General features: G+C 41.9%; 1 protein-coding gene across 10 annotated transcripts in view; it reads left to right on the top strand.

The window, feature by feature from the left end:
• The window catches only part of DPF3 (double PHD fingers 3), a 175,325-nt gene that overhangs the window by 61,695 nt on the left and 92,794 nt on the right, over positions 1–20,836 (top strand). For all 10 annotated transcript variants that reach the window (XR_004751229.1, XR_004751228.1, XR_004751226.1 and 7 more), the window contains exons 2-3: positions 5,767–5,927; positions 11,075–11,182. Coding sequence is in view for 6 of the 10 variants with exons in the window: in XM_035327379.1 (XP_035183270.1) it covers positions 5,767–5,927; positions 11,075–11,182 (269 nt within the window). In the remaining 4 variants the exon portion in view is untranslated. The remainder of the gene's footprint in view (positions 1–5,766; positions 5,928–11,074; positions 11,183–20,836) is intronic.

Raw genomic sequence — 20,836 nt, 5'->3', positions numbered from 1 at the left:
GACTTCTGCCTCTGCCAGCTGTGCCACTCTTGCTTTCAACACTGAGAGGTTTGGGAGAGTGCTGTCTGCGTGAGGGGAAAAAGCACACAAATCTGTGTGTCAACATACTGTCTGGCATTGCTGCCCGTACCACTTCATCATATTCCCTGGAGGTTTTGCACAGATATTAAATAGAAGTGTTGGAAGAATTGAGCCATGTGGCATTCTTCATGTCAAGGCTCAGGGAGAGGATGAGCATCTGCCCGTCAGGAGCCTTGTAGGATCTGCTGGATGGATCAAGGATGGCCTGCTTGGTGCAGTTCTCTCAGCTCTTGCCAAGACATGTAGCTGGTCAGCAGTACCTCATCATCTGCAGTGTCACCAGCAGCTGATAGCTCTGGTAGCATCTGCATGACTTAGTCTTTGTCCATCTTTGTGAGAAGGCCCAACAATCCACTTGTGTTTTATTTCCAAGCTCATTCATGAACGTCTCCAGTTTGAAACTGGTTGGTTGTGTTGCTGAAGAACAATTTCTGATTTAAAATGCCTTTCGGTTTTCCTCAGTGATCCTCCCAGTATCTGGGATCTGAAATGTAAGACTAGAGGCTAAAAGTATAGTAAATAAAAATTTCCTAGTCTTGAGGAGAAGTTTCGTGTTTTTGATCATCTGGGGAGCACTGTAGACTTCCTTGGAAGTCTGCTGCTTTCTGTTACATGATTAATCATTTCTTTCTGTGCTATCAGTTTTTTACTTGCCTAGTCATGTAATGAGCTGGGTTTAGGAGGAAAATGAAAGGGGCCTGGCCTCTGGAACCGGAGACAATCCAGATTCACACTCATAGTATTGGTTGGAAATGTAAGAGCTGCACTTAAGGAGGACTGGCCCTTCATTGTGTGAGTTTTCTAGGGGTGGTGTGGGCCTGTAACCACGGCTGAGCTTGGCTGGTTATATGTCTTAACTGAGTGTTCTGCTTCTCTGGATCCTAATCTGAAAAGTGATAGGCAGCAGAGGAAGGGTGCACTAGGTTCTGCCCATTTTGTAGCATTTTTAAAGGTAGTGCACTCAAACGGCCTGGACTTTGCAGACTGGGTTGGAAGGAGGTGGTGGAGAGCTGCTCCGCTGCTTTCAGGGTCCATGAGGCTACCTCGTGGGCAGAAGGAACTCTCAGAGAAACAATTGTCTCAAAGTGAAGCTAGGCGCTCGGTCCTTGCTGCTGACTCGTAAGCTGCTCATAAACCAGGCCAATTCTTGTTGGCTTTGGTTTAAGGCATGCCTAGGCAAAGGGATGGCACTAGGGATGGTACAGAAAAGCAGTAAGCCAGAGTCTGCTCAGAAATCCTGCAGTCTGGGCAGAGCAGGCAGACAAATATTGAGGGAAAGGGAAGGGTTGCTCACCGACTTCGTTGTTAAGTTGACCTGATTCTTTGTCAGAAAACCTCAGTTTCTTAACGTATAACAGGACAATGACCTAATGAAATTCACACGGTCTGCTCTTCCAGCCCAGTATATGATTTTTCACCAGTGACTACCTGCAAAGTTGCATAGGACTGCACCAGCCTCACGTCTCTGTCCCAGGACCCGGGGAGTGCTCGTGCCTTGGGCATCCTTCAGCGTGCTCACCCCCCTCCTGCTGCACTTCAGCTGCTCCAAGCCTGCCGTTCAGTTTCAGTCCCACCCTTTTCCACCCAAACAGCCCCTAGCTCCTACTGGAACTATACCCCTCTGGAAAAGGGGCTGCTTATGTGCAGTCTTGCAGGAGATTTTAATAGTATAGGCTGTTCTTTTCCAAGCCAGAGAGCTTTTATTAGTCAGGTAGAACTGTGTTATTTTAGTGTCCTCAGGCTGGAATGTAGATGCGGAGCCTGCACGTCTCCCAGCAGTGTCACCTGTCCCGGTCCCAAGCATCCAGGCTTTCTCCTGCGGACCTGCACTGGCGGCCTGCACTCTTTCTGCAGTGCGCTGACAACTTTATTCTGTATTTCCACTCGGGCTGTTTTCAGTATGGTTTGCCTCCCTTGACCGGCAGTTATTAATGTCAGCCCCTTGATTTTCCCCCAGTATTGTTGAAATCTATGCATATGCTGGTGATTTTGTATCGTTAATATAAATCCAGACAAGTCAGTGTGACCTTTCGCTCCCATGTCCAAAGGGAAGAATCGACCCTGGCAGTCGGTTGCTGCACAGCACTGAGTCATACATACTTTTCATAGAAATAATGCAGAAATTCCCTATAGTTTTTGCAGATATTTTTTCAGGAGGTGAAGTGTAAGTCTTCCATGGCAACACAGCTTGGGAAAACTACGAAGCATGTAGCACCAGATAATTAATCTTTCTGACATGTGATATACTTTTTACTATCAATGTAGTCTGTTTATTTTATTTTATTTTATTTTTTCTCTTTGTGTGCTTCATTCAGTCAAACTTAGCTGATCTGTTTGAGTTTCTTTTGAACTCCTGTCCTCTCCAGTCTTATTCCTGCCCTCGTGGGTTCTCCAGTTCCATTGTAAATCCCCTGGGAGAGGGCTGGGCCTTATCCCACCTCTGTGACTTTTCCTTTTTTTGCCTGGATTCTTACAATGTTTTCTGCTTTTCCTACATAAAATAAAATATGCTGTGTTTGGTTATGTAGCACCATATTGAAAACAAGGAAAAAATGTATCTAAAGTTACTTAAAATATTAACTGAAATTTTGAATGATGGAGATTCACTCCAGTGAAGACTAGTGGTAAAACAAAACAACGAACCTCCCAAAAGTAGTCGCAGGGAAGCTGTTTTCCACTGGGATATGACTATCACAAGGAAATACTGTTTCTTTATCTTCCAATATATGATGATGATGATGATTATTATTATTATTATTATTTAAAATCAAAATTAAAGTCAGGGCAAGCCCTTAAGGACCCAGTACTTCAATACTGGCCTTCCCAGTGAATACTTCGGGGTGGGTTTTTGATTGTGCTTGCTGTAGTGGATCCAAAGCAAGCTTTCCTGAGGTATGGTGGTGGCCAAGTGCTTCTCCTAAATTACTGTATTTCTTTAAGGCAAAAGGTGCATGTTTGGAATCTTTAAAATAAATATAACAAAACAGAGTACAAAATTGAGTGAAGAATGAATTTGAGCACTAACTTGGCAGGTTCTGTGCTTGTTAAACACATTGGGATCCCAAAACTCTTTTCTCCCACTTAGAAAAATCTGAATTTTAATCATACACACCACTTGATGGTGTCACCCTACTTGACAATGTTAAAGCCAAATATTTAACACTCAAAGATTTGTACTTATTTTTAGTCTTAGAAGAAGATGGAAGCTGTGGCCATCTCCAGCCAGATGTTATAACCGGGTTGCTGCAATGTACCGTTTTTGTCAATAAACTCCTTGAAGTTAGCGAGCATCCCTGGTTTAATGTAGGGGGAATCTGACTTAGCTCTGCAGAAGCTCAAGTGTTTGTGGAAAGAGCTGTTAATCTTTGATCAACTGGAGTCTCCTTGTTACTGACTTTGATTACACAAGTGTACAACTTTAATTACAGCTTTTAATAAGCTTTCATTTTTTCCTAGCCACATTCTTTGTATAGTAGTGCAGCTTATCTTTTCCTTTCTCCTCTGTTCCCCTTCCCTTCCCCCCGCCTTTGATGGAAAAAGTGGTTTGAGGTCATTGTGGGGGGGGTTATGTCCAGAGACACCCCTCTGCAATGTCCCTGCCCGCAGCTCTGCCCTCTGCTCGCTTGTACAGCCCAGAGAGCTCCCTCCTCCAGCTGCCCCACAAAGAGTCCCCCTGCACCAGCTGCTGCCCAGGGTGGTCAGTGGCGGGGGGCAGGTCTGTGAGATGCCAGATTCACGCAGACGTCTGCAGCATGAAACAGCTGGATGACCTTTAGAAAATCTGTGAAGCCAAAGGATGTACTGGCGCTTGGGTGCATTTCCTTCCTGTTGAGGACTGCCCAATTTTCCCCGTTGGGGATGCTCTGAAATGCAGCAGCTGAAGTCAGTGGCTGAGAACAGCAGGAAGCCGGTGGGCTCAGCGTCCATCCATGATGCTTATTCCGCATCCAGAGCCTCGGTGTGCTGGACCACCTTTGTTCATTAGAGAAACGACCTGGTGGAAGCTTGGTGGAGGATTTAAAATTGTAAATAAATGAGATATGGCTTAAAACAAGCATAGGAAAATGCTTTTATTTACTTGAATTATATTTTAACCATGGAACTCATTGCTTTACAATTGTTTAGGTGTGAAAAATAAAGGTGGGTTGAAGTCAGCTGGATAAATTCACAGAAGAAAGATTCATCAAGATCTATTAAACACAATGTACCCACCATTGGGTAGCCTGAGACTTAGGGAAATTAAGTTCTGATTATTAGAAGTTAGAAGGAGGAACTAGAGATGCCTGCCTCTGTAGTCGTGTTCCTCAGTAAGCCTCTGTTATTGGCCCCTGCCAACAAGAGGAGATAGGGTCAGTGCAGCCCTTGGGGAAAGAGTATGGCTCCTACAGAAGTCATGAGGTGAAACTGAGGGGTGACTTAAAAGATGTGAGTCAGAAAAAAGACACAGTAAAGCAGCAATTTGCAGCAATTTGACATTCAGAGGTGTGCAAAAGGAGTGTAATTTTAAAATGCCAATTGTGTCCGTGCAAGAGGGTAGCGGGGAAACAACCAACAGAACAGGGAAGGGAGCCTCTTTTATCTCTGTGCATGCATCCCTTCAGCTCTCTTGCTGTGCATGTTATACTCTTTTTGCACACTAATGAATATCAGAGTCAGAGCAAGTTATGCTATATATCATTCTACTCCTATTTTCTAATGAACTTACCCCTGATGGGTAGCTTTCCTAGCAATTCGTGTCACGACTGAATTTCACCTTGACAATAGATCAAGAATGAGGTTGAGCAGCATGGCCCACCTACTTTGCACTATTCCAGCATGACAGCTGCTTTGTGTCCTCAGGGTAGCTCTACTTTGATGCTTTTCCCTGTTTAGAAAAATTTGGAGGGAGGATTTTGGTAATCTCCAGCAGGCAGAGTTTTTAAACCTTTCTCAAGGGAGTATGAAGATGCTACAGAATTTTTGAACAAATATTTATGAAACAAGCGGCATTATCTTTAGGACTGTTCTTCCCACTGTGCCCCGGAACAAAGAGTTTGCCATGCTGGGTCTTACCAGCTGCTGTTGGTGCCTAAAGCCTGACTGTGGAAAACTCCAGAAGGGTAAAGACAAAACATCTGGTCTGACCATTGCAGACATGGCCCTAGCTGTTAATGTGTGTGTTTTTGTGCCTCAGAAGCAGGCGATATGAAGACCGTGTCCTTTGCTTGTATGGGTTCTTTGACATCAGAAATGCTGGAGTGAAGTTCTTCTAAATTTGGCTGGCTTTCTGGTTGCTCAAAGTATCCTGCAGGAGTTCCTATAGCGTAGAATTGAAATGACTGGTTTGCTAACTTGGCTGAACAAACTGCAGGGAATTAGAAACAATAGAATGAGGTCACCGTGGTGTACATGTTGGCTGACCCTGGGTCACGGCCAGTGTGGTTGCACCGTTTGCTCATTCAGTATCTATGCCTACTGAAAAGATCTGTGTCTGCTTTCTGAGAGTCGTAGCCTTTGATGATGCTTCCTGCATGATCTGCTTCAGCAGTGTCATGTGTCAGCCAGCTTTTTTCATGTGTTCAGGGAAAGTTTTTTTGGTTCTTCATTTTTTTTTTTTTTTAAACCAACCTCGTGTCCCCTTTTTTCCTAGTCTTGTTTGAGGGAAGATGCAGTCTTCTTTAATCTCCGCCCTATCTCTTTTGGCAGACTTGGGGACCAGTTCTACAAAGAAGCGATTGAGCACTGTCGCAGCTACAACTCTCGGCTGTGTGCTGAACGGAGCGTGCGCCTTCCCTTCCTGGATTCGCAGACCGGTGTAGCTCAGAACAACTGCTACATCTGGATGGAGAAGCGGCACAGAGGACCAGGTTGGTAGCATTGTCTGTGAATGCATGTGCATGTATGGAGGGCTGGCCACTGAACCCTCGTGGGGTTTAATTAATAGGAACTCAACCCTGCTACAGGCCACACAGAAGAGAAGCTGCCTAAACCTCTGTGCCTGCAGGGGATTTCCTTTGGTAACTGCAGAGAGCTGATCCTAATTATTCTCTCTCTACCCAAAGAAGTGCCTGACATGGTAGTTTCTAAGACCGTATCATTGTAGCTCTCTTAATGCTATTGATCCTACTCTGTAGCAGAAGACACAATGCCCTGCTCTAAGCAGGATTGGAATTATCTTCAGGGTGGAGAGGTAGAAGTGGAAGTCTCAGGTGAATGCTGAAAATAAAGGATTATACTGGGAAGCATATACACTGGAAGTGAAATTCAGGAGAGTCCAGTTATAGGAATGAATGTTGTTCTGATGATTAGAGATGTAGGTATAACTTCTAGTTTTGATTTGGACAAGTTACATGGATACCAGCTCTGGAGCCTCAGTTTCTTCAGTTGTAAAAAATAAATTGACATATGTCCTTAAAGAGCTTTGGCTAAGGTCTCTTCCAGAGCTCAGCAAAGCTGAAGGGAAAAGAACACCATCATTTTTGTACGCTTTGGTCAGTCTTTCCTTTGTTAGAGTAAATCCATCTGAAGTGTTTGTTTGGAAGGTGAAGGACAATCACCAGTTTAAAGGCTGGAGATGTTACTTATACAGAATTCCTCCTGAAACCCAGTGGAAATTTTGTTAGAGTATGGCACAGTATCTGATTCACATTTCGCACAGATTTTCTGACAACACCAAACTGGATTTCTGTTGTTTGTTTGTTTGTTTGTTTTCCAGTGCATACCAGAGAATCCAGGCAGGGAAGGGCTAGTGTGCATTGGAAGCACAGTGTACACGTGTGCATATGTATGTAGCAGTTCCTGTAAACTACACTGAAAAAAATGAAAAAAATTGAAAAAAAAAAAAAAAGCAACTAAAGAAAAAATCCAGATCTGGAACTGTGGGAAGGTGCAGGCTGCTGTTACCTCCTCTATCAGCCAGTTTGCAACAGCTGTAGTGGGAGGAACAGAAAGTTTATTTCCCTTCCCTCCTGCGGGCAGACTAAGAAAGCAATTGATGCCTCTGAAGAGTGCTTAGCTGAAACATTCCCTCTCCCTTTTCTAGGATTTACTGAGGGGCAGATCCTTGCACTGCTCCTAATCCTAAAGTATCCAAAACAGATGTAGTATCTTGTCTTGCAATACAGCCAGAAAACTCTTTCGATAGTATAATGCAGCCTGTTCTGGTGCAGGAGACAACAGGTGTTTTACCAGCATTAAAAATACCCTAAGAAGGTTTCAGCTGCCAAAACTATTTGGGTAATCTGGGACTGCTAAATGTGGTTTATGAGGTTCTGGGCTAACCCTTCTTTTGAAGGTTCCTTTGTGACCACAGTTGTTTTTTGTTGCTGTTTTTCTTCTTTTAATTTAAGAACTCTGCATTCCTAAGAGATTATGCTATGGCAAAGCTACCTTTTTTTTTTTTTTTTTTTTTTTTTTTTGCTAATCAGTTTACCTATGTAATTTCTGTTCTTGTAGCATCTGGTTATGAGTGAGATGCTGCTATTTTTATCCTTTTGAACTCAGTCATAAACAAGAATACATCCACTATATGCACAAGTAATGTTTTGGCAAGAGCATCTGCTACAAAGGTGGGCACAGATAGTCTTGAATGGGTCTCATTGGTGTCTCTGCACTTACAGAGGAAATCATCATTGAAGAGTTATGGCATCACACCAGGAACTGAGAGGTCTTAACACTTTCCTATTCTCAGTCACTAGTTCTCTGGACTACCTTCAGCAAATTCACTGTGCAAATCTTTCTTTCCTCACTTTTGATACTGACCTGTTCCGCAGCTTCCCCTACAAAAGAGAATCAGTGGCATTCCTCCTGCAGGGCTGCAGTGGGGACTAATGGTAGAACATTCTTCATAGAGAGTCTTAAGTGAATCAAGCCTCCTGCATCTGCTTCAGCCACCAAATCTGATGCCTTTGTTATTCTGAATTAGAATAATCAGTGCAAAATGAAGCAGCCCTCCTCCCCCATATTTGCTCTGCTCTTTCTTGATTTTTATTAGCCCATTTAGTGCTCCCCTGGGTCTCTTTGCATCATCTATTTCTTGTAGTATCATTATGGTGGGTCAGACCATCCCTCTGTAGTTTTAGTATGCCTGTTTTCAGGCTGTACACAATGTGCTTATGTCCATACTGAACATCTCCAAAAATTCTCTTCCAACCACCTTGGCATCCGTCTTGTGTGCTGTGTTGATTGCCATTTACTATCTCTAACCTGAAAAACTGTATAAAGACAAATGGCAAAGCTCCAGGACCTCTTTTCACTTACAGAGGGTTTGGAAAACAGAAGAGAGACAGAATTTCTGTGTGTTAACCTGGTTTCTCACTGTCCTCTTTGTTAAAGGAGTCAGAAAACTGCATCTCCTGATAAACAGTTCAGGGTTAATTTCACACAATACTGCACAGAACTCCCTCCCTCTTTTCCCCTCCTCCCCCAGCCTTTCACAAGAGCTTTGAGTTATGACTCTCCTACACTAATGAGATAAACAACATAACTCACTGCAGGTTCTGCTATTTCCTCTGTAAGCAAATGGTTGGAACCTTCTCTGGTTGCCCTATAAGGCACCGGAGGGAGAGACAGCTCAGCCAGGGCTGAAGACAGTAAGACCTGTATATGTGTTATTTCCATATGCACCAACTGTGTGGGGGCTAGATTGAAAGTGTTCAGAACAGACCTTTTCTCATTGCTTCTCCTCTGTGTAAACAATCAAAGATGCACAATTCGTGTGAGCCAGCACAGTGACAGATGGGGGTCAGGGTAGAGAACCGAAGGTAGTATTTGATGGGTTTGGATCAAGTGGAGGTTGAATATCTGTCTCAAGTTCACTGGATTGCTTCATATTAACAAGCAAGGGTATTGTGAATAGAAATAGAGAGCTTGCCTTAAGCTGTGTAGAGGTGGGTGTTGTAGGAACTTAACGAGCCTACCTGCCACCTGCATGGGCTAGCTATATTCCCTCTAGGGAAGAGGCTTTCCCACCTCTGTTTCTACAAGGATACCTGCTCTGTTTCTTGTTGGCCTCTCAGCAGTTGTGGTTGGCTTTCACTGTCCTGGCAGAATCCAGAATTGCTAATTCTTATGTGAATTCTCAATAATTGAACCCACATTAACAGATACTCAGCCAAAACCACAATGGATCTTTGCTTCTCTTTGTCTGGGACAAACTTTCAAAGCTGTGGTGCCCATTTTATGCAAATGACTCCTCTATGGAGGCCTGTTCAATGGAAGTCTGATTCCCTGTCCTATTTCTTTCATCTTGCAAGCCCCCATTTGAATATTGTGAGCAAGGTCTTGCACAGGACCTAGGGTGAGGCTTCTTGGCTCCACCTCTTTAATGACTCACATCAGAGCCAGGCAAAATCTACCCCATTATAATAGCAATTGTTTGCAGTGGTTAATGTTTGCAAAGTGTCATGAAGAAGTGTGTCAAGAACTGTAGAAGTACTGGTTATTCGTATTTTATTCATAAACCAGTCACATGTGCCCCTTTCCAAAATATATCCTTCTTGTGGTGGGCATAATGCCCAGCAAGCTGTGCAGCAATGAAAGAAGGGTGTGAAAGGCCCCAGGCCAGTAGTGCGCTGTGCCCTGGAACAGCATACTCCATCACTCAGCCATACCTAGCTCGTATGTTGTCATTCCTCTGTTTATGCACCAAGACCTGGAAGCAGGTGGAAAGTGCTGGGGTCTGCACTGGCATTCCCAACAGCAGAACTATTTCAAACCAAGAGCATACAGAATTTGATTAGCTCATTCCCTTGAGGTGAATAATTTTGTTGTGTCCTCTTTTTTTTTTTTTTTTTTTTCCTAGTAACTGGATATTGTTTTTATTTTTATTATTGTTATTCTCATCTGGTTCAGTGAACCAGTTTTGTACCCGAGCTGCTGTGCTCTCCTGGCTGTTTCAGAAGGGACGCCAGAGAGCACTTGGGCCATCCTGCTGTCCTCGAGCTGTTCTGCTTTATTCACACTGCCTTAATGATGTCCAGCTGTTCACTGTTGGTGCTATTTCAGATACAGTAATGCTACTCCTGTCCTCTCTCTTATGTGGTCTTACCTGTTTTCTAAGAGTATTGAGTCTGGAGCTGCAGTGATGCTCTGTACCCCTTCAAGACCAATAGCAACAGCAGAAGGACAGAAGAGTCAAAGCAGAAGGGGTGGACAGAGAGGGCAGGGAAGCAGGGGAAGAGAATGATATTCTTCCAACATTTCTGGGTCTTTCTGGGTATCAAGAGTAGCTGGGGCAGTTGAGGATACTTAGAAGCACTTGGCAGTGTGCTTCTGTGCCCCTAGTAGTAATGCATTCATGACGCCCTGCTGCGTTTGCAGTACCAGAGAACAAAGCATAGCTTGAGCATTGGCTAAGGGGGGGCTGCCAGGAGAGCCAGGGCAGCTCAGAAGCCAGCAACACCAAATGTGAATCAATGGAGCATGCAGCACTATAAACATTACTGCCGTATCTCCTCCCTCATTCAGGATGTGGGCATGAGGAAGGTAATAACCAGAATGAAGAATCTGTCTTTAAGCAAAAGTCCAGAATTTGGGCAAAAATGCAGAGTGCCAATAGCCAGACTTCATGGATCTTTGCTTCCACTCAAAAGACAAATTTTGTGAGCTGGTCTGCGTATCAGGGCCTTATGATTTGTGTGTCAGAACTTCATCTCTTCTCTCCCAGGGGGCTTTCACTGCCTGTGGAGGAGGCATCGCCCCTGTGACCCAGGAGAGTCTGAAATTCTATTTACCCTGAAGAAATCACAAATTATTTATGTGCAGCTCTGGTTTCAGTGAGCTGAGTGAAGTGTATGAGTGAGACCTAGATTCTCTGTAGGCCTGATCCCAAGAGGTACTTGGGAGCCTCCAGAGCACTGGATGCCTGGAGTGCATAGTTCTGCCTCACAATTTGCAGGATTGAACCTCCTGACAAGGAGATGCTGAAAGGGCAAGAGCAAAGATGCTAGCAACAGTGTTTGTGGTTTACAAACTGAAATGTGATTATATTTTATTTTTTGCCTCTAATCTTCAGGCCTGGCCCCAGGTCAGCTGTACACGTACCCGGCACGTTGCTGGCGCAAAAAGAGGCGTTTGCATCCCCCTGAGGATTCCAGGCTGAAGCTGCTGGAAATTAAACCTGGTACGTATTTGTTTGTCTCTCTCTCTCCTGTGCTGCAGAGCAGCTGGCATACATGCAGACCTGGCATTTAGACCTTGGACTCCATCTTTGCCCCTCTCTATCCCTTTCTCCTTGCATCTGTTGCATCTTATCTCAGTTTGCTGTAACAGTAACCACCAAGCTCTCTGTACTTAGCTCACCCCTTGCAGAAATGTGCGCAGCGTGTATTGGATGAAATGGGAGCTGAATTTACCTTCTGCAGGGGTGAATCCTGGCATCTACAAGCAAATTTATAAGGATGTAAAGGATTTATTACTAATTACTGCCTCGGTCTGTTATTAATACATAATCTCACTCTGGCATCTGCTGCCTAATCTTTGTGAAGACTGTTGTGTGTAGAGAATAGTAGTACACTGATAAGATTTTTCGTTAAGGGGCCAGAGGTGTGACCAGATTATGAACACCAAATACTAAAATTTGGTGAGGATATGACACATTTGTATATGTGTGTATGCCTATATGTGTACCTTAGTCCACTCTTCTTTCATTGTTGTCCTTGGTACTCTTCCCCCACAATTAAGCTATGTGAAGTGATGAAGCTGGATGCTGAGCAAGTGATTATAAAGCAGATGTGGAGGAGCTACAGCTGTCAGGTAGAGTGTAGTGCTGCACATTTTTCCCTGCAGTTAATAATGAAGGTTCGCTGTCATTGTGGTCAGCTATTATGAGAAAGAGGGAGCACACACAGCTGTATGTGATTTTTAAGAGGCGAGACACTACTAGTATAAAAAGTACAGAAGAAAACCCCAAAATGTAAATTAAGAATATTTTAAAAAAACAAACAGAAATAAACCTATTTGACAGAATGACATGTCTGGGAACTGAGCTATACTCAGCAATACTGATGTAAAATCAGAGGCAAAATTCTCATTGATTTTGGTAGAAACATGTTTTTGAAGGCTCCCTATCTTCAAGACAGCAGATGTCAACAGGCTATTGTACAAGAAGGAGAGATGCCTGTAACCACCGAGTTGGGGTGCAGACCAAGGACAAAGTCTCAGGCAGCAGATTGAACCAGACCTCATGGCAGAGTCAGTCAGAAAGAACTGTTGAAATCAGTCAGTTTACTCTGATGTCAGGGAGACTGGACTCGAGGAAGAGGACGGTGTTAGCCCATAGAAATCTCTACCTCAGATTTTTGATGTTCCAAAAACTGTTGTGCCTTGGTTGTTTAGTAAGGTAAAGCAGTAATGTAGAGTTTGATGCTTCTTTGTTTGCATTATGCTTCTTTGCTGTACTCACTGAATGCCAAATTAGTGCATCCTACATGCCACAGGGCATGAAAGGCAATTACCACAAAGTTATCAGATAAAGAGACCTCAGCATGTCTGTCTCTGTGTTGTTTTCCCCGCTATAAACATCTCTTCTGCATCTCAGGAGTGCTACTTTTGTTGCATTGCCAGTGGCAGCCAAATAAGGCAAGTTATATTGCTCTGCCATTTAAATCTATTTTCCAACCAATTTCTATCTAGTGATTAACTTTCCTTATCAGTTACACCACGAAATAATTTCACTCCATCTGTGCATATCTGGAATGGACTTGCTAGCAAAAAATGGGATTTTTTCCCTTCTTGGATTTAAAAGTATAAAAGCCATGGAAAACATTGGAATTTCATTTAAAGGGAGCTTTTGATGATTTTAGAAAAAGATAGTTTAGGTTATTTGCAACATGCACAGTAGAAATACCGTTCATTTTTGGTGAAAAACGCTATGGGAAAGCCTAGTGCTGAACCTACCTCATGCTGTCTTCCTTGTTCTACAGTTAAACATTAGGTGTCTGTGTGGGGCACAGATATGGCAATTTAAGGTCCCTTGAGAAGTACAGAGATGACAACCATAGAACATACAAAATAAACTTGGAAAAAAACTAATTTAAATACATCATAGTTTCACTATGCCTGTGTCTTGGACTCAGGGCTTCGAGCTGTTCTCAGCAGCTAGCTACTGTCTGCTGTCCTTGTGCTGGCTTAATATGCAAGTAGCTCATTTTTATATAGGAGTCTGTTGAGTTGGTTATATGTTATAAAATATATGCAAGCAGCACAATTCTACAACATCAAATTAGGGTTAAATCTTATTTTTATTATATTTTACTTTTGCTCATTTTGTAGAAGTACTTTTAGTAAAACTGTCTCTGCAACAGCACAGAAGGGGATCTTAGCTCCAAAAGTTTCCAATCCAGCAGTTAGTGGGATCAATACAAGAGGGTTTCAATGCTTGCTTGGGCTTTTGGAGTGGCTTATTACAGAGATAAGTTTTATCCAGAAGTTCAAAACTTCTGCATCGTTTTGGGGACACCAAAACAAAAATCCTAGGGCTATGTAAGTTACAGCTAGTCAGCAGCTGGTCAGTAAGCAGAGTCAAACTATTGTCTTGCTAGCAACTTAGGGGTGTGATAAATCATTTAGAAATAATACAGCATTTATACCTGTAACTCACTTTTGCAGTGTTGGTACCTTGCAGCTGTAGGTTGTATGTGGTTCAGCTCAGTGTGTGAGAGTTTCATATTTGGTAATACCAAAACTTAATGAAGAAAATGTCTCAACGTTTTCTGTTTCCAAGAGATTGTGTTCCAACACTATATCATGTTTTTGGTAAGATGCAAGTGCACTACAATATTTTTCTTGGGGTCAGTTGCTGCTTGCTTAATAGAACATGCTGCTTTCACTGTCTTGGTCTGTTGCTCTTATTTGTGAAGTGATCCATTTTAAGAACAGTTACAGCTAAAGTTGTAAAGATCAGAACACTGGAATGGAGGTTGCTGATGCAGCCTTTACATGTCCATTTTCCTCTGCCACTGTACTCTGAGTTAAGTGCATGGATTGCCCCAGTAAAGTTTTTTCTTCAAGGGTCTAGCAGTTTTCATGTTCGTACTATTTCTAAGCATCCTCCATCCCATTCCAATAGATATGTGGTAGAAATAAAGTATCACCCAAGCTTACTTATGATAACTGCCTCAGAGACAATTCAGTCAATATTATTACCAGACCTTTATGAATTACACTAAGTATTCCTGACATTTAATTTCACATGGACTGGTCTTCACCTTTCAGTGGTACATTCATATCATCACAACCAAGCATTATGCCTCAAGAGCAGCCAAGTTTTCATCATTGTAATGGATATGATCTGTTACATGAATCATTGTAGTGTAGCAGCCAAGCCTCCTATGAACAGTGGTATAGATCTGAACCAAATTCCCAGTCATGGGCCATTTATTGATATCTTGATCATACTATGATTTTCTGGGTAGTGTTAAAGTTGTTAGGTGTTGATACTTCCATGATATTCATGAAACTGGACTTCTGCCCTGTTCTGTTCAACTAAGTATGGGCAAGCCTGCCTCTCTGCAAAACTGGGCAGTGGTATTTGCATGGGGTCTCGCTGTGGAGCAATGGAAGGACTGGAAGTGGGTCATGTTTCCACACTCACTCATCTGGCTGTTTTCCTTCTAACCAGTAAAAGAGGAAGAGCAGAGCAGAGCTCCTGTGCATGAGAGGTCTGTGAGTCTGGAAACGGGTGTGAGAGAGAGTTGGGCTGAACTGTGGAGCTTTTTATTCTACAGGAAAGGGAGAAGGAGAATTTCCTCCAACTCTCCTCCTACCAGCACATTTAATTGCAGGTGCTACAAAGGCAAGCAGTAGGGTTTTGGCCTTCAGTAATATCAGAGCAGCTGGAAAGATGAGGGTTAGAAATGGAAGAGAGATTACACCCTGATTACACCCAAGTACCCTTGAAATCTTAATTGCTCCCTGTGCAATATGCTTGGTGGTTTTGTGGTACTGGGTGATAGCATGTTTCTGCGTTGGGTCAGGCATCAATATTGTGAAAGTGGTATTACCTACAGTAAACCCTGCTGACAATCAGGTATTACAGAAGCTTTGCAGCTATGTGGATGAGAACAGATAGGATGTCTATGGCCAAAAACTCTGGTGGAATTTAAATTGGTAGTGTCCCACTTCAAATTTACAAGATGGCTAAATATAGATACATACATAAAATACACACAAAGCTTTCAAGTATTTCACGTGCTATGTAAGTGTAAAGAATATGACTGGAAAGTTCTTGTCTCAGTTTACTGCTGTCCTTTGGTTTTGAACTGAAAGGCAACAGCGAGGTCTCAGAGCTGGCAGCCTTCCCACCCATTTGGTGGGCGTGGAGTACAGTTTGTGTGTGCTGCCACTCTGGTAAGAATGAGCTGTGCTAGAGTTTGTTGTGTTACTTATCTCTGGGCAGTCTAGTGTTCAGCTGACTACAGAAATGGCTTTTGTTTTGTTTTGTTACCAGCTTTGAAGCGGTAAAAATAAACAAAAGTATTATTTTTCATTTGCTATGATGGACCACGGTAGAATTGTTCAAGGCAAGTGCCAATATCAGATTTTTAGATGGCCCTTAAACAATGCCTGATCTGTCTGCAATCTGACATATGGAACAGACCACTGTGATTGTGATTGTGAACAAATGAATGGAGTCCTTACAGATAAGCTATTATCTCTCCAAAGCATCTTGACTTACCTTGTAGAGACTGTGTCTGATTGCACAAAGTACAGTGTTTATCCTGGGAAGTGCTGAGTGCCCCCAGCTCTTGTGGATGATGTTCAGCATATCCATGGAAATCAGTGTTCTTTAAGATGGGGCACTTCACCAAGATAAACTTAAGATGAAATTAAAAAGCACAGGATGGAATAGTATTACTTATATGATAGCATCTAGAGACTCAAGCAACTTGTTAGACCACTATCCCGAGGATCATTGTGGAGTCTCCTTATACTATCTGCTATAGTCTTGTGTTGTAGCACATATTACAGCCCAAATATATAAAATATATAATGGAATTCCTTCTATTCCAAAATGGAGAAACCAGTGACAAAGTAAATTACCTGTATGAAGGTCTGATCAGAGACTTTGGTAGAGCTGGAAATCGAACCCAAGAACACAAATAACTCCGTTCTCCCGAGTTCCATATTCTTTTTTCTTTCCTGGCTGATATGTCTAGTGTCACTCAAAGATATTAGACCGAAAAAATAATTCAAAACACTAATTTCATGATAATTTCTTTTTAGCATTTTTGTCAAACAAGCCAGTTAATATTGTCTAGTTTCACTTTTGATTTCAGCCATTTTGTACACAATCACATGTTGTTTCTTGTTCAGTACTACAGGACAGCAGTGTTGTTTCTCTATGGGCTCCGCATGGAAATATACATTTTTTTTTTCTTAACAAAAAGTTTTGCTCTACTGTTTAACATATATGGAAACTTCTCTGTGATTAAGGGAAAAACTGGTTCCTATTGTCACAGGAACCTGTGCCTATGGTACTTCTTTGATATCTAAGAAGATTGTTTGAGGATCAAAACTGGCAGGATAACTCTGGTGCCAAAAAAGAGTACTTCTGTAACGTTTAGATGAATTTGATAAGATGAATTTGATAAGATATTCCTGAAGGGTCTATAATAGCAGTATATCAATTGTTCAGGCTTTGGACAAGCTTCTGCATATCTGACTTTACCAAAGATATTTCTGTTGAGAAATGATTTTATAATTTTGAATTATTATTTATTATTATTATTATTTTCCATGGCTTATATAAACATTTTCTGTGATGAAACCTAAATTTGGGGCAGATGTGACATGAACAGCCACCAGATAGGAGCAACTTCTATTGTCTGATGACTTGGTCTAGATTCGTCATGTAAGACAGTTCCATTGCCTGTTACCAGCTTCTGTGTCCTTTGCTGTCTTCCTGCCAAACTCTCGGAATTAAAATGTTTTTGAAAAACTGTTTTTTATTCAAATACTTCTGCTTTCTTAAGTACTTTGGCTTTTAAAATAACCCTGCCCATCTTTTATAATATATATTTTTAGTACTTTAAAATATTGCTGAATTTAGGATTTTCTTTTGCTTTCTCACATAGTTATTCCTGACTCCACCTGCTAGATGTTTAGTTGCGGTAGGACTGGAAATGGGCTCTGCCTATGACTGCTTCTGTATTCAGGCATCTACACATGCAGATGGTGCTTCAAGGCCAGCAGAGGGAGCATTGAATATTGAATAGTGTTTTTTTTTTTTTTTTTTTTTTTTTTTTTTTAAGGGCAGGGCCTGACTGGTTCACGTAACTGAAGTAAGTCAGGAGTTACCTCTACAGAAATGAATGGATCTCTGTGGGTGTAAAATTAGGGGAGGAGAGGGACTGAGCCTACTGCATGAGTCAACCTTTAAGAAATTTTCTTCTGTGGCAGGAATAGGCTATTTTTAACTCATTGTTTTTTAGAAATAGGATTTGATTTTTGGTAGGTGGTGCCAAAGGAACAGTTCTCTGGTGTATTTAGGTCACGTGTTAGGCAAATATTAAGTGAAATATCAAATAACTCAACCTTACAAAGTGTGGACAATGATGACCTTCATAGCTGAAGATGACCTTCATAGCTGAAGAAGCTGCATAACCCATGTCAAAGAATTTTACAGAGCAATTCCCATATGTATTTTGGTACAAATAGAGCAGATCTTGTTTTCATCCACTTCCATCAGTCTTTATTTTTGGCACCTCATGTAGAAGAAAACAAAAAATACTTAACTTTTTGTAGCAGGGATAGTGGATAAAGTTCAGTTCTCAATTTATGTGTTATAGTGCACATCTGCACAGAGGCAATGCTGAATCCTGGGGTTGGTGTAACATGTACCTATATATGTCACATGTGTGTATCACCTTGGAACAAACCAAAGCTTTATAGTGTGAATCCAGATCTTGGAGCGGGGGTTCTGGAAGGTGGTTTATTGAAGTTGTTTTTAAATTAGGGTTAGATAAGAAATTTAAATATGTAAGAGAAAGGGAACATTTATCATGGCTTTAGGAATCCCTAAACACTCAATTTTTTTATTATTTATTTATTTATTTATTTTTCCCCAATCATTTCTTTAGCAAACTGGGAGCTTGTCATGAAAATGGGGAGAAAATTCATCTTTAACCACCTCTAGCTTTTATTTATACCAAAGTAAATACTGATTCCTGCTGGGCTTTTTTTTTTTTTTTTTTTTTTTTTGTCTTCTTATCCAGCAAAGTACCTAAGTATTGTCCTAAATTTAAGTAGGCGTTTATTCATCAGATAAGCCTGCAGCTTACAGATGAGTCCATCAATGCTACCGAATCAAAACAGTAGGCTTCAATTCTCCACTAATCTTGCCTCCAGATTGTTCACAGCAGGACATGGCAGCACAGGAAAGAGCTGCTGCTCTGTGGCCTTTACACATCGAGCTATGACTCAGGTTAGAAAAAGTAACTTTCTCTCACCAAGAAAAAAAAACATAAGTGTGGGATCTTCTTCTGAATCTGTTTCTTCTTTTTACACACATATATAACCAGACTCTATTCCATCCTAACCAGACCCTATTCATCCACTACCCTTGAATTCTTCCTACAATGGGCACTTTTTGCAGTCTGAATCTCTGGTCAGATAAAGTTTGCTTTCCTTTTCTCATATGGCACTAAGAAAACCAGAGAACCTGTCCCTTTCTGCATGTACTCGCTGACACTGAATAACAATGTGGAAGTCCTGCAGTGAAATATCTTTGTCCCATTACCAGTCTACAGTAGAGATGCCAACCTCTATGTTCTGCTACACTATCACATAATTATATTGCCTGTGTGCCATACAAGACTACACAGCACAAGGCCAATGGAATAAATATTTCTTTTCCCTCTCTGCTTCTCAGTCTGTAAAATGGAGGTGCTAAAACACTTACTCAATTTGTCTATCTCAGAGAAGTGCCTAAAGGTTAGTTAATAAATCTTTTTAGAGAGCTTGGGAGGAGTAGGGGAGTATCTTTAAATAAAAAGGAATGTCTGAATAAAGTCTGACACTTGCCAAGACTTTAAAGTGCTAGTTTAAACATTTTGGCCATCATCATGTAGCCTTGCAAAAGTGGCATGAAAGTATATCAACTCTGGTTCAAAACCAGGACTTATCTGCCCCATGGTGGCCAAGACAACAAGTAATTTATTACACCCCCATTTATACAAATAGAGACTCAATATAGGTGAGTTGTTGGATCAGATTTCATAAGGCTAGCTGAGCAGTGTAAACTTTAGAAAGATATTTGAAGTTTTGTACAGTGTAACTAACTCTTCTTGCTTCATTTTGGCCCCCAACAAGCTGGCCTTCTGTATTCCCTGTGTAACTGCTGTGGCCAACAGGGCGGTGGTAACTTCTAACTCCTCCTTTATTTCACATACTATCCTTGCTGGGTATTGTTATGCGTGCTAAGGTGCAACTTCTGAGACTAATTCAGTTCAGTCGGCTCAAGGATAAAAGTAAACGTGTATTTTCTCCCAGATGGGATTACATGATTTCACAGGTATGGAAATAAAACACACTCCTTTCTAGAAAAGCAAATAATTTTCTATAAATAGTCTAGTCAAGAAAACAAAAACATTGCTTCTGCTGCTCCACTCCCGTCATGCTACTAGAATTTACAGGATTACCTTTGTGTAAATAGTTTCTCTTTCATTTGTGGGATCTGGAACAGGTCACTACAAGTATTTTATACGCACACTTTTACCATGAGAACTGTGTTGGTTAGCTAAGATTGCTCATATGAATCACCTGGGTTTACTCTTGGTTCTTGTGTGGCTGAGCCAGTTTGCATAATTGGGAGAAAGCTGCTTGCAAAAGCCACTGTGCTTTGGAATCTCACTGCATTTTGATCAAAAGCCTATTGAAGCCAAACCCCTCTGGCTCTAGTGGTCAAACTAAAGCAGATGTAGCAACTAAAGAAGATGAAGCAGTTTGGGAAACTGTTAAATTCTTTCCTTTCTAAGCTCTCCAGGTCTTGTCCCTGAGAATGAGGATCTAGACTGCCATGTGCAGCAACCCCCCACACCAGGCTGTTGTAATTTCAGAAGCCATGCAGCCACCTGGAGGTGACTTTTCCACTGGCATGTAGTCTCAGCTGTGTTTAATGTACATGTGAAAACTGAGTTTGGTGACTTTGAAGCCAGGCCATTTTGAAAATGATCTGGTGCAACTGTATCACTGTAGAAGTCCATTAAATCAAAGGAATGAGTTGTGCTAATGAACCCATCAGAGCCTCTGGAATGTGTCTGTAGGTCATCTCCTGGGACTTGATCTGCAAGATATGAGGAAAGCTTGGAGGCCTCAGGCGGCTGAGATGGTATTGGCTTGAAATACCTGAGGCTGCTTGGGTGGTTTTTTACTGGTGTTCTTACCACCCTTTCTGTGTTACCTAGTCCATTGTTTTGTTCTTTCCCTGTTCTTCACTACTCTGTCTTTGACCTACATCTGGCTGCTAGGAGGCGTCTCTGAGAAGAGGTTTTTCAACGTGTGCCTCCTAAGCTGCCAAGGCCTGACTGTGAATGCAATGTCTCTAGGAGACATTATTCCTACTGGAGAGGTAAAGTGCTGTGGAATATGTCTCCTTTCTATGAAGTTAACATTGATGCCTGTACGTAATCATTAGAACTATTTATTGCTGGAACCAACAGCTTTTAACATTGAAAGGCGGGCTGAGGATGGGATTCTCCTCTTTGAGAAAAGGTGGCTTTGAGAGACTGCATCAGTGCTCCCCGAGTGGGTCTTGGGGGGCCAAGGAGTGGGTTGT

This window comes from Oxyura jamaicensis, chromosome 5 (assembly GCF_011077185.1).
Source record: "Oxyura jamaicensis isolate SHBP4307 breed ruddy duck chromosome 5, BPBGC_Ojam_1.0, whole genome shotgun sequence".
NCBI lineage: Eukaryota > Metazoa > Chordata > Aves > Anseriformes > Anatidae > Oxyura > Oxyura jamaicensis.
This window is presented reverse-complemented; position numbering and strand designations above follow the sequence as displayed.